Source organism: Neomonachus schauinslandi, chromosome 12 (assembly GCF_002201575.2).
Source record: "Neomonachus schauinslandi chromosome 12, ASM220157v2, whole genome shotgun sequence".
NCBI lineage: Eukaryota > Metazoa > Chordata > Mammalia > Carnivora > Phocidae > Neomonachus > Neomonachus schauinslandi.
The window spans coordinates 48,577,117-48,600,758 of record NC_058414.1 but is presented as its reverse complement, the minus strand read 5'-3'; the positions used below and the strand labels follow the sequence as shown (position 1 = coordinate 48,600,758).

The window sequence follows — 23,642 nt, the reverse complement described above, 5'->3', positions numbered from 1 at the left end:
CTCATAAAGTAACTCTTTGGAGATTGGCACTCATTTGAAGATATAAGTTCCAAATTATATGTATTGTTCTTACTTTATTGATGCTTCCCTTAGCATACAGACTCTGAAGCTCAAGAAACAAACAAACCAACAAAACATACCTGTCCTGTGGCTTTCCACCCGAATTACTTTTCTGGGCCAGCAAGAGAGATGACAAACTCTCAGAGCCTTTTCCAGAAGATAGACTAATGGAGCCTGTTCTGTTTTTATTTTTCAAAACTCAAATGTCCTTCACATTCTGAAAGAACCCCAGGAGGTAACACTTGTGATCCTAAGAGGGCAAAAAAGAAATTCAGCCATGAACCATATGTTTGTATTTATGGTGGTGATTATATGGAACTCAGAATTTAACCTTTAAAAAGTACTCAGCCTCTTCTGTATCAGTGGTGTTTTGTTTTTGTTTTCCTTTCCCGGCATACACAGGTGAAGAGAGAACTTCCATATAGGAGCTATCCCTGTCCATGGCACTCTTTCTCTTAGTGGTGGGGCAGGCTGGGGTGGGAAGACAGGATTTTTCCTAGGGATATAGTATTTCTCAGTGTAGAGAATGTGTGTGGTTTTATAGGTCCTTGTTCTCCCTCTGTCCTGAGCATTATAGGATCTTCAGGTTTAGACAGATTTGAAGAAATTCCCTGTGTTTTTCTGATTTACTGTCTTTTATATCTATGTTTCTACCCTTTGAGGTTGCACTAATCTCAATAATTGTGATAATTGAGTCTGTGGAGTCATTTTTGGTGTTCACAAGGAACCTAGACTCCCAGGGTTAAATGTTCTAAGAATTAGTGTATCTCTAATTATCTTTAAGAGCACCTGTTTGAGTAAATTAGAATAAGGGTATATTTATACAGGCAATAAATGGTAAAGTTATAGACACCGAAATAACCTAAATTCTATTTTTTTAGTACACTTGGTCTTATAAGAGATATTATTCTATGATTATAGTACCTTTCTTCAGACCAGACCTTGTTCTTTGTAGCTATAAATGATCTATTCACTTGAAAACCTCTCCCCCCTCCCCCCACACTTCAGATAAAAGTTGTGCAGCGCTTTTGTGGTGCCTTATTTTCGTGCTTTACCGCTTTCCAAGCCAGCAACGGTCTTCCCGGGGTATATCATAAAAAAGTAACAGCCATTCTATAAAGTCAAAGACCTTTTAAAAGCAGCACAGAAATCCTCCTCGATACACAACGCACCTTTTCACTACAGTGCACTTAACACATCTGCATTTGTGGCAAGGGTAAGCAGCTCCTGGAGCATCACGGATATTTGTTTTCAGCAGGGACTCGGGCAGTTGTGCTGATGCCCAGAATACAGAGGTTTTAAAGGAGAAAAACCAAAATCACAGGAAAAATGACAACAGAAGTGAGCAGAGTCTCTAAGTGGTCAGGAAACAGATGTACACAAGTGATCCTGTCTCTGATTATTAACTTTCTTAAGCCCAGAATTGTTGGTTCGGTAATTTTTTCTTAGAGGGTATTTGAAAAATAAAAAGAATTCAAAATGCCACTGTATAAACATATTCTAACATTCTTCAGGAGATGAGCTGTATCAGGCTTTTCTACTTAATGGAATGTATTTATTCCTCTTCAATAATAATGAGATTTTCTTTATAATGGATGACTTATAATGCTGCAGAAATTAGAGGAAGGAAGCTAGTTCAAGTATTATTCTTTTGTGCGTATCTATGAGATGTTTCAGTAAGCTCGTAGTAGAGCTGTGGTTATGTATCATTTTTCTTTGGGTATAGTGGTGTATACTCTGAAGTAAGTAAAGCCTAATGTCTTAACAAAGAAAAAAAAACCATTAGTCTGGGTTCTGAGATTTTTTTGAAGTTTTTACTTGTAAGTTTAAGATCCTATGCTTTGATTATAAATGCTTTACACAAAAATATTGAACAGTTTCAAATGATTACAGTTGACAGTAGAAATATAAACATGTAATTAATGAGACTTCTCTGCCAAAAGTTAATTTTTGATGCATGTTATTGTAGGGAAAGTCGCCGGCAAATTTACCAACAAAGCTTCTCATTATACATTTCACAAGAACACTTAATCTTTGTTAAATTTCCAGGTAGGAGGCTAGGCATGGGATTCATAGAAGTCAACAAATGATCTTCCTTCCTCTTGGAAGAAAAGGATCTAATTCATGAAATCTGCTGTCTGTGATTCCCTGACATTTACATTCCCCAGGATAGGTGTTTCACCATAACACATAGGTTAGCAAACACTGACTTTCTGCCCCGTGCATACAGTTGTGCCCTGTTACACATGTGTTTACATTACTGTTATGTCACCATGGATGTTTACAGTTGCCCTGTTCAGACCTACTTCAGGTAGGTAATTTTACCCGATAACAAAGCCAATAAAAAAAAAGTACTCCTCATTACACTGATTTTGTGCTTAAATCTGTGCCTATATGAGAAGTGTGGGACTCATAATGCATCAGATTTGATAACTGTCTAATATTCCTCCTTGAAGCCTTTTAATTTGATTTCCTCTTTGACCTTTTCTCATTACCATAGATGATTAGAAGCATATCATAAAAATTTCCACAGAGAAATGTAGTTAATTGGAAAGTAATACACCTTTTATTTTTAGACATCTGTCTGTGAAAATCTCATTTTCTTATAATTAGTAAGAATTAATGAGAATCACAGTACTCCTAGCCATGAAATTCTAGTAATGTTAGCCAGAAGTAGTGATTGCTTGGTGATTTGACTCTGTATATAAAGGATATGTAAATATGTCATGTTTATCTTTAGTAAAAATGCTTTTTTTTTTTTTTTTTACGATTTTATTTATTTATTTGACAGAGAGAGAGAGTACAAGCAGGGGGAGCAGCAGTGGGAGAGGGAGAAGCAGGCTCCCCACTGAGCAGGGAGCCCAATGTGGGGCTCAATCCCAGGACCCTGGGATCATGACCTGAGCTGAAGGCAGATGCTTAACCTACTGAGCCACCCAGGCGCCCCAGTAAAAGTGCTTTTAACAGAGAATCTAAAACCATGACTCTGAGTAGCATACTAACACCCTGGTTTCGCTTGATGGCAGATCACGGGATAACTTAGATGTACAGAGTTCAAGAGATTTCACGATGCCGAGGTCCTTCTGTATTAGTTTTATAACTTTGATCACTGGCAATTTGCATTCTAATTTGAATTAACATAGTAAACATATGACCCTGAGAAAGAATTTATTTGGTAATCTGTTGACATCAACCAAAACTAAGTATCTAATATGTACATGGAAAAGTCTCTCATGGAATTTCTAAGCTCACTGGAATTTCTTCTAGATCGTGATGCTTGTAAATGAGAATCCTCTGCTGGCAGAAGAAGCAGCTCTGAATAAATGCTACAAGGTGATGGATTTGATCTGTGAGAAATGTATGAAGCAAAGAGACATGAATGAAGTATTGGCTATGAAAATGCATTACATCAGCTGTATCTTTCAGAAATGCATTAACTTCTTAAAAGATGGAGAGAATAAACTGGACACTCTGGTCAAAAGGTACCGTTTCTACCATGTCATGTGCAAAATATACTCAAATAGATAATGTTTTATTATATGAAGCCTCCTCGTAGATTAAAAAATGAAGCATTTTAGCAGCACTTGTTATTGTTGGGCTCACATTTAGTCTGCAAGAAACAAGAGCAGTGTTATGTTTAGGTTGAGTGATTATTCAGTTCTCTACTTTTTACAACGATGCTTTTGTCATCCCCGGTTTACAGGTGAGGGATCTGAAGTTTGGAGAAGTTTAGGTAGCATGTGTAAGATGTAGAAAGTAGCCCAAGTCCAGCTTTGAGGACTGGTATGCCATGCCTTCCTTAGGTTGTTGCTCTGAGTTCATCATGGCGCTCCACCTATCTCCATTACTGAACCTGGGAGAGCTGCGTGTTATCCTTGTCCTCTGACCATCAGGGGTCAAATTCCCACATAGTTTTACTGAGAAGAGTGAACTGTGTCAGAAAGGTGTAACTTAATGAGAGTTTTCACTCTTTGTACAAATAACTGGCATGGTAATAAGTAACTGGTTGCCCTGATAATGGCAGTTAGTGTGTTTTATGGCAGGGGTCCCTTTTATAAATTCGTCCCAGGGCCCGTAAACTCGATAAGGGCTAGCCTAACCTGCAGGTAGAACAGCAGTTTGAATTAAGTCTATCATCCTGATTGGGAGAGACAGTGAAAATCTCAGGTAGCACAGAAACTACTAAAAGTTCATGGGTTCATCTGGGAGGAAATGCTTAGATATTCAACTCCAGTTACTTTTTAAAAAATATCTTTCAGCTTGTTAAAAGGCCGAGCTTCAGATGGCTTTCCGGTATATCAAGAAAAGATCATAAGAGAAAGTATCAGAAAATTTCCTTACTGTGAAGCCACACTCCTCCAGCAGCTGGTGCGAAGCATTGCTCCTGTTGAAATTGTAAGGCCCCTCATAACTAAGTTAACTCTACCAGTAAGACCTAATTACCGTATTTTGTACAATTAGAGGCAAGTTCTCTTTAGCATTAATTTATTAATAATTTATTTATGTAGTAGAGAAATAATTATTTGTTATTTTAGACAGTCTTCAGGAACAGACATGGTGGTAGGTGTACCTGTTAACCCTGTTTTTGTTCATCCATTTCCCCTCTCTTGATCCTCTTCTTTCATTTTTATATAGCTCATGGTTTAATAAATAGTATTCCCCTATGTCGGAATGTAGATGGTTACATGGAAAATTACATTTTAAAGACCTCTGTGAAACCTGTAAAGGTGGGTAATACAGATACACACATGTACACTTGCAGCTCGTGAAAAACCAGTACAAAGTCCCGCACTAGATGGAAGTAGGAATTGATTGTCTAGGTTGATGGTTTCTGGTCGGTGGGGATGTGAAGGGATGAGTCGTGGGGAGGCTCAATGTATGTCCCGATAAAGAGTCTCAAAGTATTTCCCAGCTTCTCATATTCCACTTAATGCCTCTGATTATAAATGTTCCATACTTAAAATTCCATTTATACTTCCCAGCTATAGGAAGCAAATTTCAACTTTATTCTCTGTTCTTTAAATTATTTATTGCCCTTTTATCATATATTTACTTAAGTAGTATTTCATAAGATACTCCCTGACTTCCCTGTTTTGAACGCATTTCTGTTCACCATATCGACACCAGTCATGCTTTTCTACATTTCAGTCAAATCCTTTATCGGCCTTTGTCTATTGGGTAAGAAGCTGATCCTGACACTAGTCCTGTCCATGGCTTCCTCCCCGCCCTCCGGCAATGTTGGTTCTTCTCTGCCTTCTCTGGGCTGTCCCGTCCCTCTCGGGGTGGGAAATGAGGAGAGGTGGGATCTTGGTGCTCCTTCATACATTAACACTTCATCTATTCAGAGCTACGCAGTAAGAAAGACCTGAAGAGACAAGATGATTTCATGAAGTTCATGCATTGATTTCTCCCTGAGAGTTCTCCATGATTTAATGTAGAGATTTTTTACCCTTTCTTTTTAATATACTTGGCTCTTTGGTATTTGAGCTTTTGGAAGATTAAAGTTAGCAAATTTTGAGAGTGGTCTATCAATTATGAATGTGTTTTGGTACACATATCAAACTCCAACTAACCGTGAGTTAAATCAATAGGGTTTATTCATTCCCGTATACTCAGAAGCTCAGAGGTAGGCAGACCAGATCTGTCACAGTGGCTCAAAAATGGATTCCCATTTTTTCCACCCAATATTCTTTAGCCATATAGATTATCATACACGTGCTTATGACGTCAGGGCTGCAATGCTGAGCTCACATTTTTATCCCAGGCAGGCAAGTAAAGGAAGGGGGTTTATAGCTGGCCAGTACGAGCTGTCCCAGAAACCCACGGCCTGAGCGGTGTGACCACTCTTAGCTTCATAGGTTGTCTGGGGAAATGAGCAGTTTCGGCTGGTCTAGACCCTGCTACTCTGAATGAAGTTGTGCTTCTCTCAGTGCAGAAGTTGGGGGAATGGACATCAGAGAAACAATGAGGACTGCCGGCTGTGGGCTGTTTCCAACATTAACAAGTGGTAGCTGACATTCCACCCTCAAAGGGGAAAACAGCAAAACTGAAAATAGCCCAGAGTACTTACAAAAAAGTCAAAGCAGACCAATGTGGGGTTGAACAATTCACTGTAGCCCTGCATCATAGAATAATTGTCGTTCGAGATGATGCAGTATAATTGTTAGTGTTTATCCTAGTGATCCGAGTCATGGAGAAAAGGTTTATCAATAGAGAGAAGAGAGGATATAATGCATCTTTGAAAACTTTTCTCTCTTTAAAAATTGTTCTTTAAGAGTTATATGTTCTCTCTGGAAAACTTTATTTATCTGGAGTGCCTGTGGTTGTGAATGTCCCAGGAAGCCGCCTTTTACTTCCGGATGGGTTTTGTTACACTCACAAGTTCACAAGCCACTGGAGCAATACTCACCATTTCCTGTTGCAGGGTAATTCTCAGGGTTGGCTGCCATGAGGAGGATCATCCGTGGCACTTAATGATAGTGCTGATGCCTGGGCCCTCCTGCAGAGGTTCGGGTCCCCTCCGGCTTCTCCCTATCACAAAGCTCCGCAGGAAGTGTGAGGCATGGCTGCCTTTAAGAAGTGTTGCATCCGCATTGTAACAGAGTATACTCTTACAGATGTTTTGCTTTATCACTTGCCAGCATATAATTTGACTTCTGGAAGACTAGCTAAATGTTTCTGATTTTACAGACTATGTTGAGTAAAGCATCCTGTTTGTCTTTAAGTTGACTATCTTTCCATGGGAGTAGCTCTGGTGCCTAAACAAATTCTTATTTAACAAAGTAGGTGACAAGATTTTGTATGACAAGAAAGAGCTCTTGCCACCTGGCAATGACAAGAAAGATTCCATGTCATTCTTCAGCTGTACCATCGATTCTTTTCTGAAGCCATTGTTGACGCTAACAGCCATGCTCTTAGATAAAGTCTGTGTCACCGCCAGCCTTCAGGACTTTGGCTCTTGTGTGCCTGCTTCTGGACAACATTGTTCATGGAGTGTCATCTCTGTAGTCTTTCCACAGTGATTTTAAAGTGTGTTTTCCTCTCCTTCATACCTACTCTAGGGTTCTGATCCCACTGCATTCTCTGTACTTACCCAAGCCATCACGGGTCAGGTGGGTTTTGTGGATGTGGAATTTTGCACTACCTGTGGAGAAAAGGGAGCAAGTAAAAGATGTTCCGTCTGCAAGATGGTAAGAATGAAGTTCTTTGAAGTTCATTGATCTGGTTTAGATTTTATATCCAACTTGATAATTGACTTTTAATATTCTCTAAGTATAATGGTTGACATTAGTTTTCTAATACATCCTAATATAAATTCTAATTCTGTGCATCTAATACTTAAAAGTAATTTTGAAAGAGCAGTATGGGATAAATGTAGTTCTGTGTAGTTCTGTGCCCTACCTTCTGTCAAACTTCCAGGCTGCCCCAGCTTCTGTGCAGACCACCTCCAAGAAAGAAAGAATCTGAGTGAATGAATGAGAGAAAGATTATCCATAAGGGATTGAGGCTGGTGCAGATATGAGAGCCTAGAACAGGACAGTTCATAAATATGCCATCTTAAATCTTCTGATGGTAACTTGAACTACAAACTCTTCATCATCTCTTCCTTGTAAAACTCCAACTCCCTTGTTACTGCCACCAATCTTTATGCTCTTCGGGCCCCACTTCTGCCAGCATGATCTTTGTAAAGGGCATATCTTCTCCTCACAGATATTACCCACAAGCATTCATCTGTACATTCACGTTACCCTATAAGTTATATTAATTAATTTACTTAATTATATTAATCTCCTATTTTCAAGGTTGGAATTCTTCAGCATATTAATAATACCCATCACATTTTGCTTTAACCTACTTCTCCAGCTTCATCTCCTTTAATTACTTACTTCTTTGAACCTCAATTTCTTTGTATGTGAAATGGGGTTAGCATTGTGAGAATTCATTGAGACCATCTACATGCGTTAACTGTTGTTCCACGTAAAACACTTAAAACGACAATCATTTGCTAATTTCCCATGTTGGCGGTTGGCTGGGATTAGCCAGGGCGCTTTTTCTCCATGTGTCTCTTATCCTCCTTGGACCAACAGGCCAGGCTGAGCTGTTCTAATAATGGTGGCAGAGGTAAAAGGGGACAAGTAGAAACACACGAGGTCCCTAGAAGTCTAGTCTTGAAATTGCCGTGCTCTCAAATCCCTTTGGCCCAAACAAGTCACACGGCCAAACTTAAGGTGAATTCCCTTTCCCTTCGGTGAAAAGAACTTTGAAATCTCATGAGAAAGTGTACACATGAAGGGAAAACTAAAGAATCGGGACCAATGAAACAATCTACAATACGTGTCCTCTGTATATACGGGCTTAGCACAGTGCTTGGCATATAATCTTGCAAAAAACCTAAGCTCCATTTACAGAAACTCCTTGCTGTCCTTGAACATATAATTCACTTCCCTTGCATTTTTGTATGAGATAATCTCTCTGCTTGGAATGCTTCTTTCCCATTTCTCTGTCGACTGACTCCCTTTATAAAGAGTGAGTCAAGTTTCCTCTCTGCCCCTGTTGCTGTTACAACCTATACTAGGATGTGAATCATGTTGTTGGGTATCTGCCTCTCTCCATGCTGCTCCATCCAGCTCTTTCTCAACCCTAGTTTCCTCCGAGACAGCTATGTCTTCTTGTCATTGTATAATCCTGGCACATAGTGGGTTCTCCATAAATCATTTGTTAGAGTCTTTGGTAGACCACTTATTATATATCCATTGTTATGAAGCGTAAGCTAAAAATTACAAATATAAATTAGTGCCCATCACGGTTTTAAAAGAAAGCATAGGGGTGCCTGGGTGGCGCAGTCAGTTGGCATCTGACTCTTGGTTTCGGCTCAGGTCATGATCTCAGGATCGTGGAATCAAGCGCTGTGTTGGGCTCCACACTCAGTGTGGAGTCTGCTTGGGATTCTCTCTTCCTCTGCCCGCCCCCACTGCCGATCTCGCTTGCTCACTCTCTCTCAAAACAAATAAATCTTAAAAATAAAAATAAAGGAAAGCATAGGAAACAACATTTTTTACAGCATAGTTCTTGGTGTAGTGTCATGGTTGGGATATCATGCAATCACAGCTCTTGAAATGAAGTAAACTTACGACTGTTTTCAGGTTATATATTGTGATCAAACCTGCCAGAAAACACACTGGTTTGCACATAAGAAAATCTGTAAGGATCTAAAGGACGTTTATGAAAAACAACAATCGGAAGCTGCCAAAGAAAAGAGTGAAGAGGAAAACAGTATGTATATAAAAAGCGAGCTCATACTGCTTCTCATTGGGAATAGGATTGATATTATTAATGATATTAACACAGGCCCCAAGGAACTGAGTCTTCTCTGGGGACCGAGGAAACTTGGAGTTAACCAATATAAGAATCACATTTAAGTGTGTCCCTCTTTGGGGTTCTTGGGATAATGTATAGAATACGGTTAGCCTAGAAGTTGCTGGAAAACAGAGAGGCATAGAATTCTAAAGAATATGGTTTATTCCGTATTCTACCTCCTGACTCATGAGAATGCCCTGCAACGGTGGGACTCATAATGAGTGTTCACTTACACCCGACTAACAAGGGATGTTAAGGTCTTTGACTAAGGAAATAGTTAAATTTCCCCTCATGGCTACTCAAAGATCTTAAGGTTGGGAACCTTTAATTTTTTTAATTAAAGTCCAAAGCTGTAGGTGAAATTACAGAGTAAATTTATAAATTACAGATTAGTTTGCAGCTCTAATGTACAGATAAGGTTTCTCCAAGTATCTGGGCATTGAATTCCACATTACTTTTTCTCTCCCTCCCTCATGAGGTATATGACTCATTTTCATCAGAAACAGTGAGTTGCTTCAGCAGTGATTCACAGACTGTAGTGGAAACCACCTCCACGCCTGCGCCCCACCCCGGAGAATGTATCGTACGTTCTGCGGAACGCATCTATTGTGGAAAAGTTGCCCAGTTGACTGATACAAAGCACTTCCACCCTTCCTCAGCAGACTGAATTGCCTTCACCACCTGCTTGAGAAACACTAGGAGTAGGATTGAACGAGTTGTACAAAATTTAATTCATATAAATAAATTTATAAGAGAATCATCAGGCTTTCTGACTGCCATGCTTCTCCTGTTTTCCGGGCCAAACTTCTGTAGCCTGCGTGTGGAGGACAGAGGCTGACCTCCGGTACTGTTACCAAGTGAGGGAAAGAGTAAGATGGTCAGGAGATTGGGAATTCCCGGTTGGTAAGCGTCAGCAGGTGCCGCACACTCTTCTAAATGTCACAGGCACCTTTATTCTCCACCGGTGTAGGTGAGGCTTTATTAACCGCACCCCCCCCAACTTTACAGGTGAGGAAAGCACCCTGCGTGGGCAGTTACCTACCCAAAGGCCTCAAGCTCATTCACGGCAAAGCCGTCTTTGAAGGCAGCTCCCAGACGAGCATGTCCATCTCAAGGCCTGGCTGCGGAGCCAGAGGCCTGAGTCCAGACCCTGGTTCTGCTGCTCCGCTGGCCGTGAAGCTCTGAGGAAGTTGCCAAACCCTTCTCTTCTCCGTTTCCGCACTTGTAAAAATCATGATAATAATGATAATAGGGATCATTTTCCTCACGTGGCTGTTGGGGGATTCGATAATTTCATACTCGGAAAGCATCCAGAAGAGAGCCCAACAACGTGGTAGGAACAACAAAATGACCTTTTTTTTTTTTCCTCCTTTTTTCTTTTTATCAGATGGCAGACTTGATGTCAGTTCTAACTGTGTTCGTGCAGAGCAGCTCGAGGCTGAAGCGGGGGTCTCCCAAGAGGATTGTCAGCCGAAGGAGTCTGTGGAGGCGGAGAAAGACTGTCCTCAGAATGGAGGCGGGTTGGAAGGTTTACCGGATGCTCCTGCAGGTCCACAGGAATCTGAGGAGTGAAAGGCAGAGTAGGTGCCGGTGTGGACGGTTCGTGCCCTAGCAGGTAGCCAGAGAGTTCACGTGACTGTGTCCTCATGCCTTGTGACCCCTGCATGGCACCGTGGCAGGATTCCATGTCTCCTAGAATAGAGGCCTTCAGGCAAAGCTCTGTCTACCATGCCCTGAGTTCCCAGTGATTTCTGTACTGTAGTCGGACAGATAGTCCAAGGGAGAAATTTGTATTTCAAAGTATCGCAGAAACATTTTTATTCCCTTTCTGAGGCCAGCTTCCCAGCAGTTGTTCTCAAAGCAAAAGAGATCCCCTTCAAGAAGAAATATAGGCTCTGGGGAACAGAGGGGCAAGCAGAACAGGTGTAGGAGAGAGATTTTCAGGAAAGAAGAATTTTCTAGCCACTGAGATGGGTAGTTAAACGAATCATAGCTTATATGTGAATAAGATGCATATAAATAGCATTTAGAATAGTGAAGTCCTACTTACTTAGATGCAGTGAAATGAAGAAAAGTTGTATGTTACAGGCTCTGTCACAGTTCAGCTCATTGTAGTTTTTATATAGAAATGATCCTGAGCAGTCTGAACTTCATATAGTTCCTGCGGTGACATTTTATCTACAGTATTTGTACCTTCATAACTGTCGGAACTAAAGCACAGCCACGATTATCTCAGCATGTGCATTAAAAAGGATGTTTCATGAAATCTCTCATTAAATAATGGCTAACCATAGTGTGTCCCCAGTTATAAAGCCAATTCCTGTGCCATATTCCACCTGAAAGGCTTTTTTCTTCCTGTGAGCTTTTCGTGGGGCTCTTCTTGCCCAGCAACTGATTTATAACTGTCACTTTTAGAGCGTGCTCACACCCGTTTTTAGCGTATGCAGTATGGAAGCAGAGCTAGGGCCTGATCACCGAAGACAGCGCTTGTTTCAGAGTTTCTTGTGATGATTGTAAAATAAATCATGCCTACTGATATAACCACCTCCACATCTTGTTTCCTGGCTTATTGCTGTTGAGGGATGGCCAATATTAGAGAAATATTAGAGAACTTACATTTTAGGAAATTCAGCAAATACTAGAGAAGAAAGAAGTATTTTCATGTGTACAATTGCAAATCAAAATGACTACCCACCTCGCTTCGCTGATCATATTCTTCTGTTTTGCTGGTTCTCCTCTTCCCTACACTCAGTGACTTTTCCGCACCTTCTGCACGCCCTCTGGCGTGCTGTTACACGAAGACTTCCTATGAGTGAATTCAGTGTGAAGGGTTAGCTGGGGAGGAATTCGGCAGGCGGATTGCACCTAAACTTGTCACTCACGACAAGCCTGTCTTCACCGGTCAAGGTACCGCATCTACACACTGAGAAACATTCCTCTTTGATGAGTAAAATCATCCTGCTAGGCTGCCCTCTCCCACCAGTGTTTTCATGTGCATTATCTGGTTTTTTTTTTTTTTTTTAAAGATTTTATTTATTTATTTGAGACAGAGAGAATGAGAGAGACAGAGAGCACATGAGAGGGAGGAAGATCAAAGGGAGAAGCAGACTCCCCAACGAGCAGGGAGCCCGATGCGGGACTCAATCCCGGGACTCCAGGATCATGACCTGAGCCGAAGGCAGTCGCTTAACCAACTGAGCCACCCAGGCGCCCCATTATCTGGTTTTTAATTGTTGTTGTTGTTGTTGTTTTGTATTCACGTTACCACCATTTTGTGTTATCATTATCATGCCTGTCTTCGGATACCATAGAGGGTTATGAAAAAGCAGGAGGAAATAGGAAAGCTGAGACATGTGGCAGTGGAGAGGAACTTCTTCCCTTTGTTGAAGGGAATGCTGACAGAAATCAGAATCTAATACCGCTGTAACTGCCAGGGGATGAAGAGGACTTCAGGTATAAGCCATGTCAACATTACAATTTTCCACCCTTGTATTTCAGGGAAGAGGTGGTCTGAAAATGGAGTTTAAGAGACAATGGGGTTGGTTCTGATTATAATCCCTTCCTTCGTCATACATAATCTCAAATAGGTGTTTCCATTATTATACCAACAAAATAGGTGGTCATCCCATTCATTCTGGTTTTAGCCATGTTGAATTATTTTCAATATGCTATCAAGAAACTTTTCTTGGGGTGCCTGGGTGGCTCCAGTCGGTTAACCATCTGCCTTAGGCTCAGGTCATGATCCCAGGGTCCTGGGATCGAGCCCCATGTCAGGCACCTTGCTCAATGGGGAGCCTGCTTCTTCCTCTCCCTTCGCCCCTCCCCCCTGCTTGTACTCTCTCTCTCTCTCTCAAATAAATAAAATCTTTAAAAAAATAATCTGAACACTTCTGCTTCTGGGAAGCAGAATAGACATACTTTTCTCTATTCCTTCTGCTAAGTAAAACTAAAATCCCTGGACATTATATATCAAACAAACATAAGAAGATTCTCTGTAAGAGGGAGAAAGAAGGCAGACTGGCTGGGGATCTCGGGATCCAGGCAATGACATTTCATTTGTTCTCTGAGGGTTGGTTTTTTTGTTGTTGTTTTTGTTTTTGTTTTGCCTCATGTAGCCCAGTCACGATGCCAAAGAAACTGACAACATGGAAACACCAACATTACAGACCAAAATAAATCCCAACAAAGGTCTGCCAGCCTGCTGCCTGCCCTGCAGAGCCCTGCAGATTTCAGACTCAGGACTGCAACATCAACTCATTCTTAAATTTCTAGTCTGCCTTGTCCTGCCCTACAAATTTTGTATTTGCCAGCCCCCAATTCCTTAAAATAAGTCACTCTCTCAAGTCACTCTCTTTCTATGCATATGCCCTATTAGATCGGTTTCTCTGGAGAACCCTGACTAATACACCAGGTGTCTTACTTTGGGCCACTAACAAATTACCATAGACTAGCATGGCTTAAATAATAAACATGTATTTCTCATAATTCTGGAGGCTAGATGAGATCATAGTCAAGTTTTTGGTGGAGACCCTCTTCCTGTCTACAGAGGGCCGTCTTCTTGCTCTGTCCTCACATGGTGGAAAAAAGGTAGCCAGCTCTCTGGCCTCTTAAAAAGACACTAATCCCCTTTGTGAGGGCTCTACTCTCATGACCTAACTAGGTCCCAAAGTCCCCCCCTCCAGATACCATCATGTTGAGGGTTAGATTAAAATATACCGATTTTTTGGGTGGGGACACAAACTTCCGTCTATGATATCAGGCATAGTTCCTAAAGGGCACAACTGCTCTAGGGATAAGAATCACAGTATTAGCTGACATCTATCAGGTGCTAACTTTGAGAAAGCCGCTCTGACACTTTACATCCATTATCTAACTTAAATCTTTGAAATTTTATGAATTATGATTACCATGTTAAATAAGAGGAAATGAAAGCTTAGAGAACTTAGCGAACTTGTCCAAGTAACAACTAGTAAGTGAAGAGCTAAGCTAGGTGTGATTCCAGAGCACCAGCTTTTAGCTGCTACCCTGTATAGATCTATAAAATAGTATTTTTGGTTTCTTGGTCATGAGAGCTCCTGATAGATCCTGAAATCGACTTTCACTTGAATCAGCTTGAATGGTTCTCTGTTGCTTAAAGAATTTAAAACACCCTCTCAGTTGTGTGTTGCATTTTGGTAGAGTTTAGGTTACTTAAGTAAGGATCCCTGTCTTCTATTTTGTGTTTCTCCCCAAATGGTATTTATTACAGTATTTTCAAATCACAGCCATTCAGTAGCCCTTCATTACTGAATATAAAATACTGAGGAGTGCATTTTAAAGCAAATCTTTTTCTTCATACAAAGGAGACATATTTCCATTAGTTCTTTAAAAAGGAAAGTAAGTAAAATTTGCTAGCTATACTTTTGTAATTGGAATACTTTTTCATCCTTTTCAGTGATTGTAGGATTAAAAATAGAATATCAGGCTACACATTCTTTTACAATTCTTTTAGTTGTTAACCTGGGGATTATAATATCCAATTTACTGCAATCCAATTCAAAATTAATATTGCTTATGCAACTTACGGGCCAGCTTAAGTCTGATCCCAAATGCACCTTTTCCATCATGAAATAGGTTACTGCTCTGCCCACCCAACATTATTGCCTCATGGGGCTGATAGTACTCAGCTCATGGTGAGTAACTTCGGTCAAAGTTACTTGATGTTTGTTGGTCAGGCTCTTAGTACTGGGGTGGATGAAGTAGCATGCCTGAAACTGCTCTTCGAACAATGACCAGTTCTCTGCTGAAGGTAGAATGGCCTTATTCAAGAACCTTTTGAGACTGCACCGTGACTTCTTAGACTTTGCAAGACTCCACAAAGCCTCCTTACCTACCACAAATACTTCTAGCACCATGGATTATACTGAGTTATCCTAACAGTTATCTATTGCTGTGTAAGAAATTACCCCAAAATGTATCAGCTTGAACCTTCAATAAGCATTATCTCGTATAATTTCTGCAGGCCAGAAATAAAGGAACAGCTTAACTGGGTGATTCTGGCTTGGGGTTTCTCAGGAGGATGTGGAGCAGCTTTTGGCCAGAAGTTCAGTCATCTGAAGGTTTGGTGAGATCTGGAGGATCTGCTGGCAAGGACAGCTCCCTCAGATATTTGTGGAAACAGGCCTTAGTCCCTCATTGGCTTTTTGGAAAGTAGCCTCAGTTCCTCCCCGCTGAGCCTCTCCAGAGGAGTGCCTAAATGTCCTCACAACATGGTAGCTGGCTTCTTGCAGAATAAGTGATCCAGAAGAGAGAACAAGAGAACATGCCGATCCTTTCTGTGACCAAATCTTGGAAGCCAAGCACTATCACTTTTGTCTCGAGCCACTCATCCACATCGATGCCCAAATCTCTGCCTGTTCTTAACCTCTGCCAGGGATCATACCTGAATTTTCAGACCCTGGCTTTGTATAGAATCGGAAGTGCCCACGGGTGAAAGGAGGTTAGAGATTCTCAGGGACAGTTCACTGTTCCCTCTAGGGCTTCCGTCCCTTGTCTGATTTCAGCCCCACTTGTCCAGTGTGTCTCTATCCTGTCTGTGTTACACTGTGGTGGTGGTCTGAGCAGAAGGAGATGTCACTCTGCTTTTTGTAAGCTTTTGATCTAGCTCTTTAGCTCAGCCGGGGAAAACCAGCAAGGCATTTTGTCTCTCAGCACCAGGCAACTGCTAAAAGCTTTTCTGGTTTCTCTTTCCCCTGAGCTTCTGGCTTCCGGTGAGGCCAAGCTCACATCATTAGCCCACACCCGCAACTGGCAAATGCCTTCAAAGGCGACGTGGAAAGACAAGAGGCTGGATAAATAAATTGTGGTATCCTCGTACAGTGGAATGCCATGCAGCCATGAGAATGATAGAGCTATCGCCTCTAGCAACAACATGGGTGATTTTTACAGTATTGAGTAAGAGAAGCCAGACACAAAATAATTCAACTTCTCTGAGTCCACTTATATGCCTTTCAAAGACAGACACAATTAATTTATGGTTTAGAATTCATAACAGTGATTCCTCTTCAAGGGTGGCTAATAGGGAATAGGACTGGTAACAGGAATGAAGAGGCCGTTCACATGCTGGTAATAGTCTCTCTCCCAATCCAAGACTGCTATTACATGAACATGATCATTTTTGGAAAATTTGTTGAGCTGAACACTTAATGATTTGTGTACATTCCTGTATACATGTTTTACTTTAACAAAAACATAAAATGTGTAGGGATTATATTATTGGTGTTTCTGCTTGCGTTTACGTGGTTCAAATAATATAAGAAATGTATAACATGCTTAATCACAGAGAAGTTTAATAAACAACAGAAATTCACTAGGATTTCTAGAAATACTAGAGTTTATCTTAGTGTAACTGTGAGCATTTGAGCAGGTTCTCTGCCTTTCTCGTCAAGGTATTTTTCCTCTCGTGTTGGAACTGTGTCCCAGTTCAGGGAGGTAATAGCCATAGCGGACCTCTTCATGGACCTTACCAACACAGCATCTTCTGGGTCATCGAACACAGTTCTGCAAAAATGGCACTTACGTCAGAAAAAAAATCCATTAAGCCACAGTGAAATTTTCATTCAGACAAACAAATGCCATATTTTTCTATGCTATTTTTAACCTCATACCGCTAACAAATAACTTTGGGCCTCTACTGACAAATGACTTGTAGAATAAGGAATGCTAGTTTTACCATATATATTGTTTATTTTTTAAAATTCAGTTTTTGAACATATTTGGGATCGGCTATTCCAGTTTAGGTCTCACACGTGAATGTGTTTATGATTTGAAACCAGTGTTGAATGAGATGATTAAAATATTTGTAGATGTCATATGCATATTAGTATCTTAAGAACATTTTGTTAGAAAGTTATGATTTCTCTACATTATGCTATTATTTTATAAATGTGCTTGGGGATAATATTTTTCAACCTGAATCCAAAGAAAAAAATACCAAAGTGCAAAATCGAAAAAGAATGATGATTTTTAAAGTTTATCAATATTCATGAATTTGAAATGTTTTCCATAGTTTAATGAAGTATTTGCTATTGAAAACGTAAATTCCAGAGAATATAAAATGTTAATCTACATAACTGCTCTCACTGAACATATTTGGGGGAATATTAAACATTTGTAATTTGCTAGTAAGTCTTAGGTTTCATTTTTTATGCATTGAATCAGCCTTTCATTTTTTTCTGGTTATAATAATAATATTAAAAACATAAGTATATCAAATATGAATAAATAGCTTGAGCTTATTTATCACAGAAAGATGGCATTTTACCCCCCATCTATTGAAGTTAGTCATTTTTTAACTCATTAAAATCTATTTTGGAAAATGAAGATAATTTAAAGTCAACACAATCATGAAATAATTTGATAATAAAAGTAAAGTTAAAAAGTCACTTACTTGTCTACATTATTCGCAAATGCAAAATCTAAAAAAAAATACATTTCTAAATTAGTATTTTTCAAATGTTTATTCAGCATTTAAAAACAATGGAACAATGCTATCAAGGAAAAGTCTAGAGCACAACTCTCTGCTTTTTGAATGGTTATTTAGATGAATAGTTCAATCCTTCAAAAATGCCTTGATACCTAAACTCAAACTGAACTTTTCTATTATAGTGCCTTGGATTTGCCTTAGGTTTTGAGGCAAATTCTTTAATTCAATACAGATCTCAAAACTGAGAACAGAATGCTTAATCAATTAAGTTACCAGTGGAATCCAAGTGGGGATTTTTGTAAGTAAGATATTGAGTCTCATGCAGAAACAAATTCTTTTTTTTTTTTTTCAGATAGACACACACATCTATAAATGGACTAACAGACCAAATGAGGAGAAATACTTAGGGCAGTTTAAACCATTTGGATTCTTGGCATTAACTTCAAAGAAATCGAATAAACAAATCCTAGATCACAAGAATCTCCATCTTCCCTAGCTTTGGGAGCTCAAAGGCTAGTCCTCAAAGCCGGGATTTCTTATGGTATCTTCCAGAGGCTGTCATTGCTTTGTTCATTCCTCTCCAAAGGCTAGTGCCAGGCTAGACATGGAATGTACCAGCACCTGTTGGGCCACCAAAGCCCACAGTATGAGTCCTGCCAATCCACAAGCAGCAGGGAGCACACAGCCTCTGCCTTAGGAGAGGAGTTCATGGCATTGTTCCCTTCACGAATGGGTAACCCAAGGCTCCCGTTCCCTTTCTGATCTCCCCAGACTCTTTTCCTACACTTTTTTTTTTTTTTTAGAATTTCTATTTATTTATTTTTAAGTAATCTCTACACCCATTGTGGGGCTTGAACTCACAACCCCAAATCAAGAGTCCCATGCTCTTTCAACTGAGCCAGCCAGGTGCCCCTCCTACATTTTTTAAGTTACAAAGTGCACCTTTTGCTTATAATGAATATAAACAGGAAAATAGTAGAAAGTGAAACTTCTCTTGACCTTTCTCATTCCTCTTATCAGAGGTATCACTATTGAGAGTTGTGTATGTATGTTTCCAGCCTCCTATGTGCATACACACGTGTACTCACACACATACATATACCCAGTTCCAATTTTGTTAGTACTCTGCATTACATTACTCCATGATGTATTTTTTATACTCAATTTATCATAGAATAGTTCTCAAATACCACAGTTCATATTGTATGAATGTACCGTAACTTAATATTCTATGAAGGACCAGAGTACTTTCACTATTTTTTCTATTACACAAAATGTTTCAATGAACAGCTTTACATGTAAATCTTTGTTCTTAGGTGCAAATACTTCTGTAAAAGAGACTTCATATTTAATTGCTATGTTGAATGCTTTGCACATTTTGTATGTTGATGGATGCTGCCCTATTGCCAAGAAAGTTGAACTAGTTTATACTCTTACCAATAATGTGTAAGTTGTGCTTTTTCTCTCTTAATTATTAACTTTTATTAATCTTTTCAACTTTTATGTATCTGCAGGATGAAAATAATATCTCATTGTTTTATTTTGCATTTACTCGCTCACTAGTAAGGCTGATCATTAGATGACACATTTATTTCCTTCTCTAAATGTCCTGTCCATAGCTTTTGTCACTTTTTTAATTTGGAGTTTACAAATTGATTTATAGAAACATTTTAATATAATGGGAGCCTATTGTATATATTGCAAAGATTTATTTCTATTATGTCTTTTAATTTTGTTCCTACATCATATAATGCTTTTCATTTATATGTAGTTTAAATCTGTCAACATTTCATTTTTATGGCCCTGGGTTTTATGTAAAGCTTTGACTGGCCTTCTCAGAATTATAAAAGTTTTTTTTTTTTTTCCAGTACTTTTCAATTCATTTACATTTAGATTCTTAATCTCTCTGGAATGTATTTTTACTTATGATGTCTCCCTAAGAAAGTGGTTTTAGTTTCTTCCTTTTTTTTTTTTTTTTTTTTTTAAATAGGCTCCACACCCAGCATGGAGCCCAACACAGGGCTTGCACTCACGACCCTGAGATCAAGACCTGAGCTGAGATCAAGAGTTGGAATGCTAACTGACTGAGCCACCCAGGTGCCCCAGTTTTAGTTTATGTCTTTAGCCCAGGACGCTCCATGGCACAACGCCAGGGCCCCCAGTTACTATTTTCTATGTAAATGGTGCCTACCTGGCTTCCACAGCATGCTCTGCTGACTGCTGATTTTTGCCTTCACAAATTCTTCTGACTCTGCAGTTTTTACTCAATTCCCAACCAATCTCCAGATCTTACACTGGCCTCTGGTACCTCTCTGAGGCTTCATGCTCAAAGAACACTTGGCGTTTGCTTTCCGGGGTATGCCTGGTGTCACTCCTACCCAGAATCGGAGATGTCTTTAAAGGCTGGCTTCCCAAGCCTTCGATCCCCCAGCTCAAAACTATTAATTTGGGGGGCGCCTGGGTGGCGGAATCAGTTAAGCATCTAACTCTTGGTTTTGGCTCGGGTCATGATCTCAGGGTTGTGAGATTGAGCCCTGCGTTAGACTCCGTGCTCTGCACAAAATCTGCTTGAGATTTTCTCTCTCTCCCTCTGCCCTTCCCACTCCTGCTCTCTCTCTCTCAGATACATAAATAAATCTTTAGAAAAAAAAAACTTTTAGTTTTTACTTTTCTCTGGAATCTGTCCTTTTGCCTTGTATCTGGATTCACCCACTGTAATGAACTACCATTTTTTAAACAGTCTACCTGACTTTCTTTTTGGTTTTCTTCTTCACTCTTCCTAACACATGCCTCAGTGCTAGGCCCAGGCTCTGGGACATCATCCCCCAGCCTGGTCTCAGCACCTGGAGTTCTGTCTTGTTTAGGGAAAAAGAGCAAATATCACAGAAACCCAGCAGTTTGACTTGGACCACTAGTAGACATTTAAAAATTTTATTGATATTTTCATTTCTTTTCTTTTAAGATTTTATTTATTTATTTATTTGAGAGAGAGAGAGAGGGAGAGTGAGCATGAGAGAGAGAAAGAGAGAGAACCAGCAGAAGGAGAAGCAGAGGGAGAGGGAGAAGCAGGCTCCCCACTGAGCAGGGAGCCCATCGGGGGACTCGATCCCAGGACCCTGAGATCATGACCTGAGCCGAAGGCAGCTGCTTAAACGACGGAGCCATTGAGGTGCCCCTATTTTCATTTCTTTTAATCGCCCTTAATGTCTTTCCCCGTTTAGGTAGCTGGTGGGAAACCTGCAAATATCTACCTCTTTAAAGCCATAGAGAGCCCACAACATTTTGATTGTGAGGTTATTGGTTTTCAATCAATAAGCACCAAAGACATTAATGGAAACAGGTGCCTGTGTTTTACTCATATCTATTTGACAAGTATGGATAGCTGGGATTTGAAGAAACTCCAAGCTGACCTTTGCTTCTCAAGCTATTTGAATATAATTGGTTTCTTTCCCAATTTAAGATTAAAGATAATGAAATCAAAATGTGGTGTTAAAATTGCCTTATGGACAGTTTTAGGTATGGTTTCTTTCCAGTAAAAGAATTCAGAATCCTAAATGTTCATGTCACAACAAGATGAGATTTATATCAAAGCAAATACTGAAACTATAAAACTATAAGCCATATTTTAAAAACCTACATAGCGGGTTTTATTAGTTTCATTATACATGGTCAGCTATTAAGATAAGCTAAAGTAAGCCAAGCTAAAGTATTGGAATAAAAATACTATGTAGTTGCTATGATATACTGGCATTTTGTAGGAAACGAGAAGATTAGAGTCATGCCAATTTTTAAGAGGGCTATAGTCAACATAGCTATGAATTAAGAACAACTCTCAAATGCAATAAAACATTCTCCTATTCTTTCTTCCTCTGATTTTGTTTTTGGAGGCTTAATATGGAAAAGTAGTAAAGAGAATAAAATGCTAATAGTTTTTTCAGCAATCTGCACCAAAGAAAAGTGCTAAACATGGTGATCAGCGGTTCTCCTCACACCTGTAACAACTGTAGCACTGAGTAACACAGGGGGTGGTCTTACATTGCTTGTTATTGTGTAAGCTATTTTTAGGAGTGGAGATTTTCTATCCAGAGAGTCATTGCCTAGCACAGGCATGGCTCACTTGCACTAATCCGGTAACATTCAGTTTGCGCATCTTAACGTGAAGTGAAAGGAAAACCAAGGTCGAGACTAAGAGCAGCTCAATTTATCATGAACTTGATAGGTGGCTGATCAGGTGTGCTAATGTTTCCATACTAAGTGTCATCACAGCCAGAGGAAGATATGGTCCCCATTTTTAAAAATCAGAAAGCTGAAGAAAATTAATGTCCAGATTAATAAAACTTCTAATTACTAACACAGTTGGTGTTCCTAGGGTAATCTGATCCCAAAGCTTGTGCTCTCGCCTCTACACTGGTGGTTCTTTAACTAGCATGTGTATCAGGATCCCCTGAAAGGCTTGTTGAAACATAGCTTTCTGGGTCCTATCCTTGAGCTTCTAATTTTTTTTTTTAATTTAAAAAAATTTTTTTTTCTTATGTTAATCCCCATACATTACATCATTAGTTTTAGATGTAGTGTTCCATGATTCATTGTTTGTGCATAACACCCAGTGCTCCATGCAGAATGTGCCCTCCTCAATACCCATCACCAGGCTAACCCATCCTCCCACCCCCCTCCCCTCTAGAAACCTCAGTTTGTTTTTCAGAGTCCATCGTCTCTCATGGTTCGTCTCCCCCTCTGATTTCCCCCCCTTCATTCTTCCCCTCCTGCTACCTTCTTCTTCTTCTTTTTTTTTTCTTAACATATATTGCATTATTTGTTTCAGAGGTAGAGATCTGGGATTCAACAGTCTTCCACAATTCACTGCGCTCAACATAGCACATACCCTCCCCAATGTCCATCACCCAGCTACCCATCCCTCCCACCCCCCACCACTAAAGCAACCCTCAGTTTGCTTCCTGAGATTAAGAATTCCTCATATCAGTGAGGTCATATGATACAGGTCTTTCTCTGATTGACTTATTCCGCTCAGCATAATACCCTCCACTTCCATCCACGTCATTGCAAATGGCAAGATTTCATTCCTTTTGATGGCTGCATAATATTCCATTGTATATATATACACCATTTCTTCTTTATCCATTCATCTGTCGATGGACATCTTGGCTCCCTCCATAGTTTGGCTGTTGTGGACATTGCTGCTATAAACATCGGGGTGCACGTACCCCTTCAGATCCCTACATTTGTATCTTTGGGGTAAATACCCAGTAGTGCAATTGCTGGATCATATGGTAGCTCTATTTTCAACTTCTTGAGGAACCTCCATACTGTTTTCCAGAGTGGCTGCACCAGCTTGCATTCCCACCAACAGTGTAGGACGGTTCCCCTTTCTCCGCATCCCCGCCAACATCTGTCGTTTCCTGACTTGTCAATTTTAGCCATTCTGACTGGTGTGAGGTGGTATCTCATTGAGGTTTTGATTTGGATTTCCCTGATGCCGAGCAATATTGAGCACTTTTTCATGTGTCTGTTGGCCATTTGGAGGTCTTCTTTGGAAAAATGTCTGTTCATGTCTTCTGCCCATTCTTGATGGGATCATTTGTTCTTTGGGTGTTGAGTTTGATAAGTTCTTTATAGATTTTGGATACTAGCCCTTTATCTGATATGTCATTTGCAAATATCTTCTCCCATTCTGTCGGTTGTTTTTTGGTTTTGTGGACTGTTTCCTTTGCTTTGCAAAAGCTTTTTATCTTGATAAAGTCCC

The 23,642-nt window shown here is 40.0% G+C and overlaps 2 protein-coding genes across 2 annotated transcripts in view; one reads left to right on the top strand and one right to left on the bottom strand.

The window, feature by feature from the left end:
- ANKMY2 (ankyrin repeat and MYND domain containing 2) overlaps window positions 1–11,961 on the top strand; it is a 38,121-nt gene extending 26,160 nt beyond the window's left edge. Inside the window, exons 6-10 of the mRNA XM_021689652.1 lie at window positions 3,328–3,542; window positions 4,320–4,455; window positions 7,122–7,250; window positions 9,204–9,333; window positions 10,805–11,961. Coding sequence (XP_021545327.1) covers window positions 3,328–3,542; window positions 4,320–4,455; window positions 7,122–7,250; window positions 9,204–9,333; window positions 10,805–10,989 — 795 coding nt within the window. The 3' untranslated portion in view covers window positions 10,990–11,961. The remainder of the gene's footprint in view (window positions 1–3,327; window positions 3,543–4,319; window positions 4,456–7,121; window positions 7,251–9,203; window positions 9,334–10,804) is intronic.
- Window positions 11,962–16,790: 4,829 nt separating this feature from the next.
- The window catches only part of LRRC72 (leucine rich repeat containing 72), a 45,238-nt gene continuing 38,386 nt past the window's right edge, over window positions 16,791–23,642 (bottom strand). The window contains exons 8-9 of the mRNA XM_021689763.1: window positions 17,846–17,873; window positions 16,791–16,956 (exon numbers count right to left, since the gene is read on the bottom strand). Coding sequence (XP_021545438.1) covers window positions 16,791–16,956; window positions 17,846–17,873 — 194 coding nt within the window. The remainder of the gene's footprint in view (window positions 16,957–17,845; window positions 17,874–23,642) is intronic.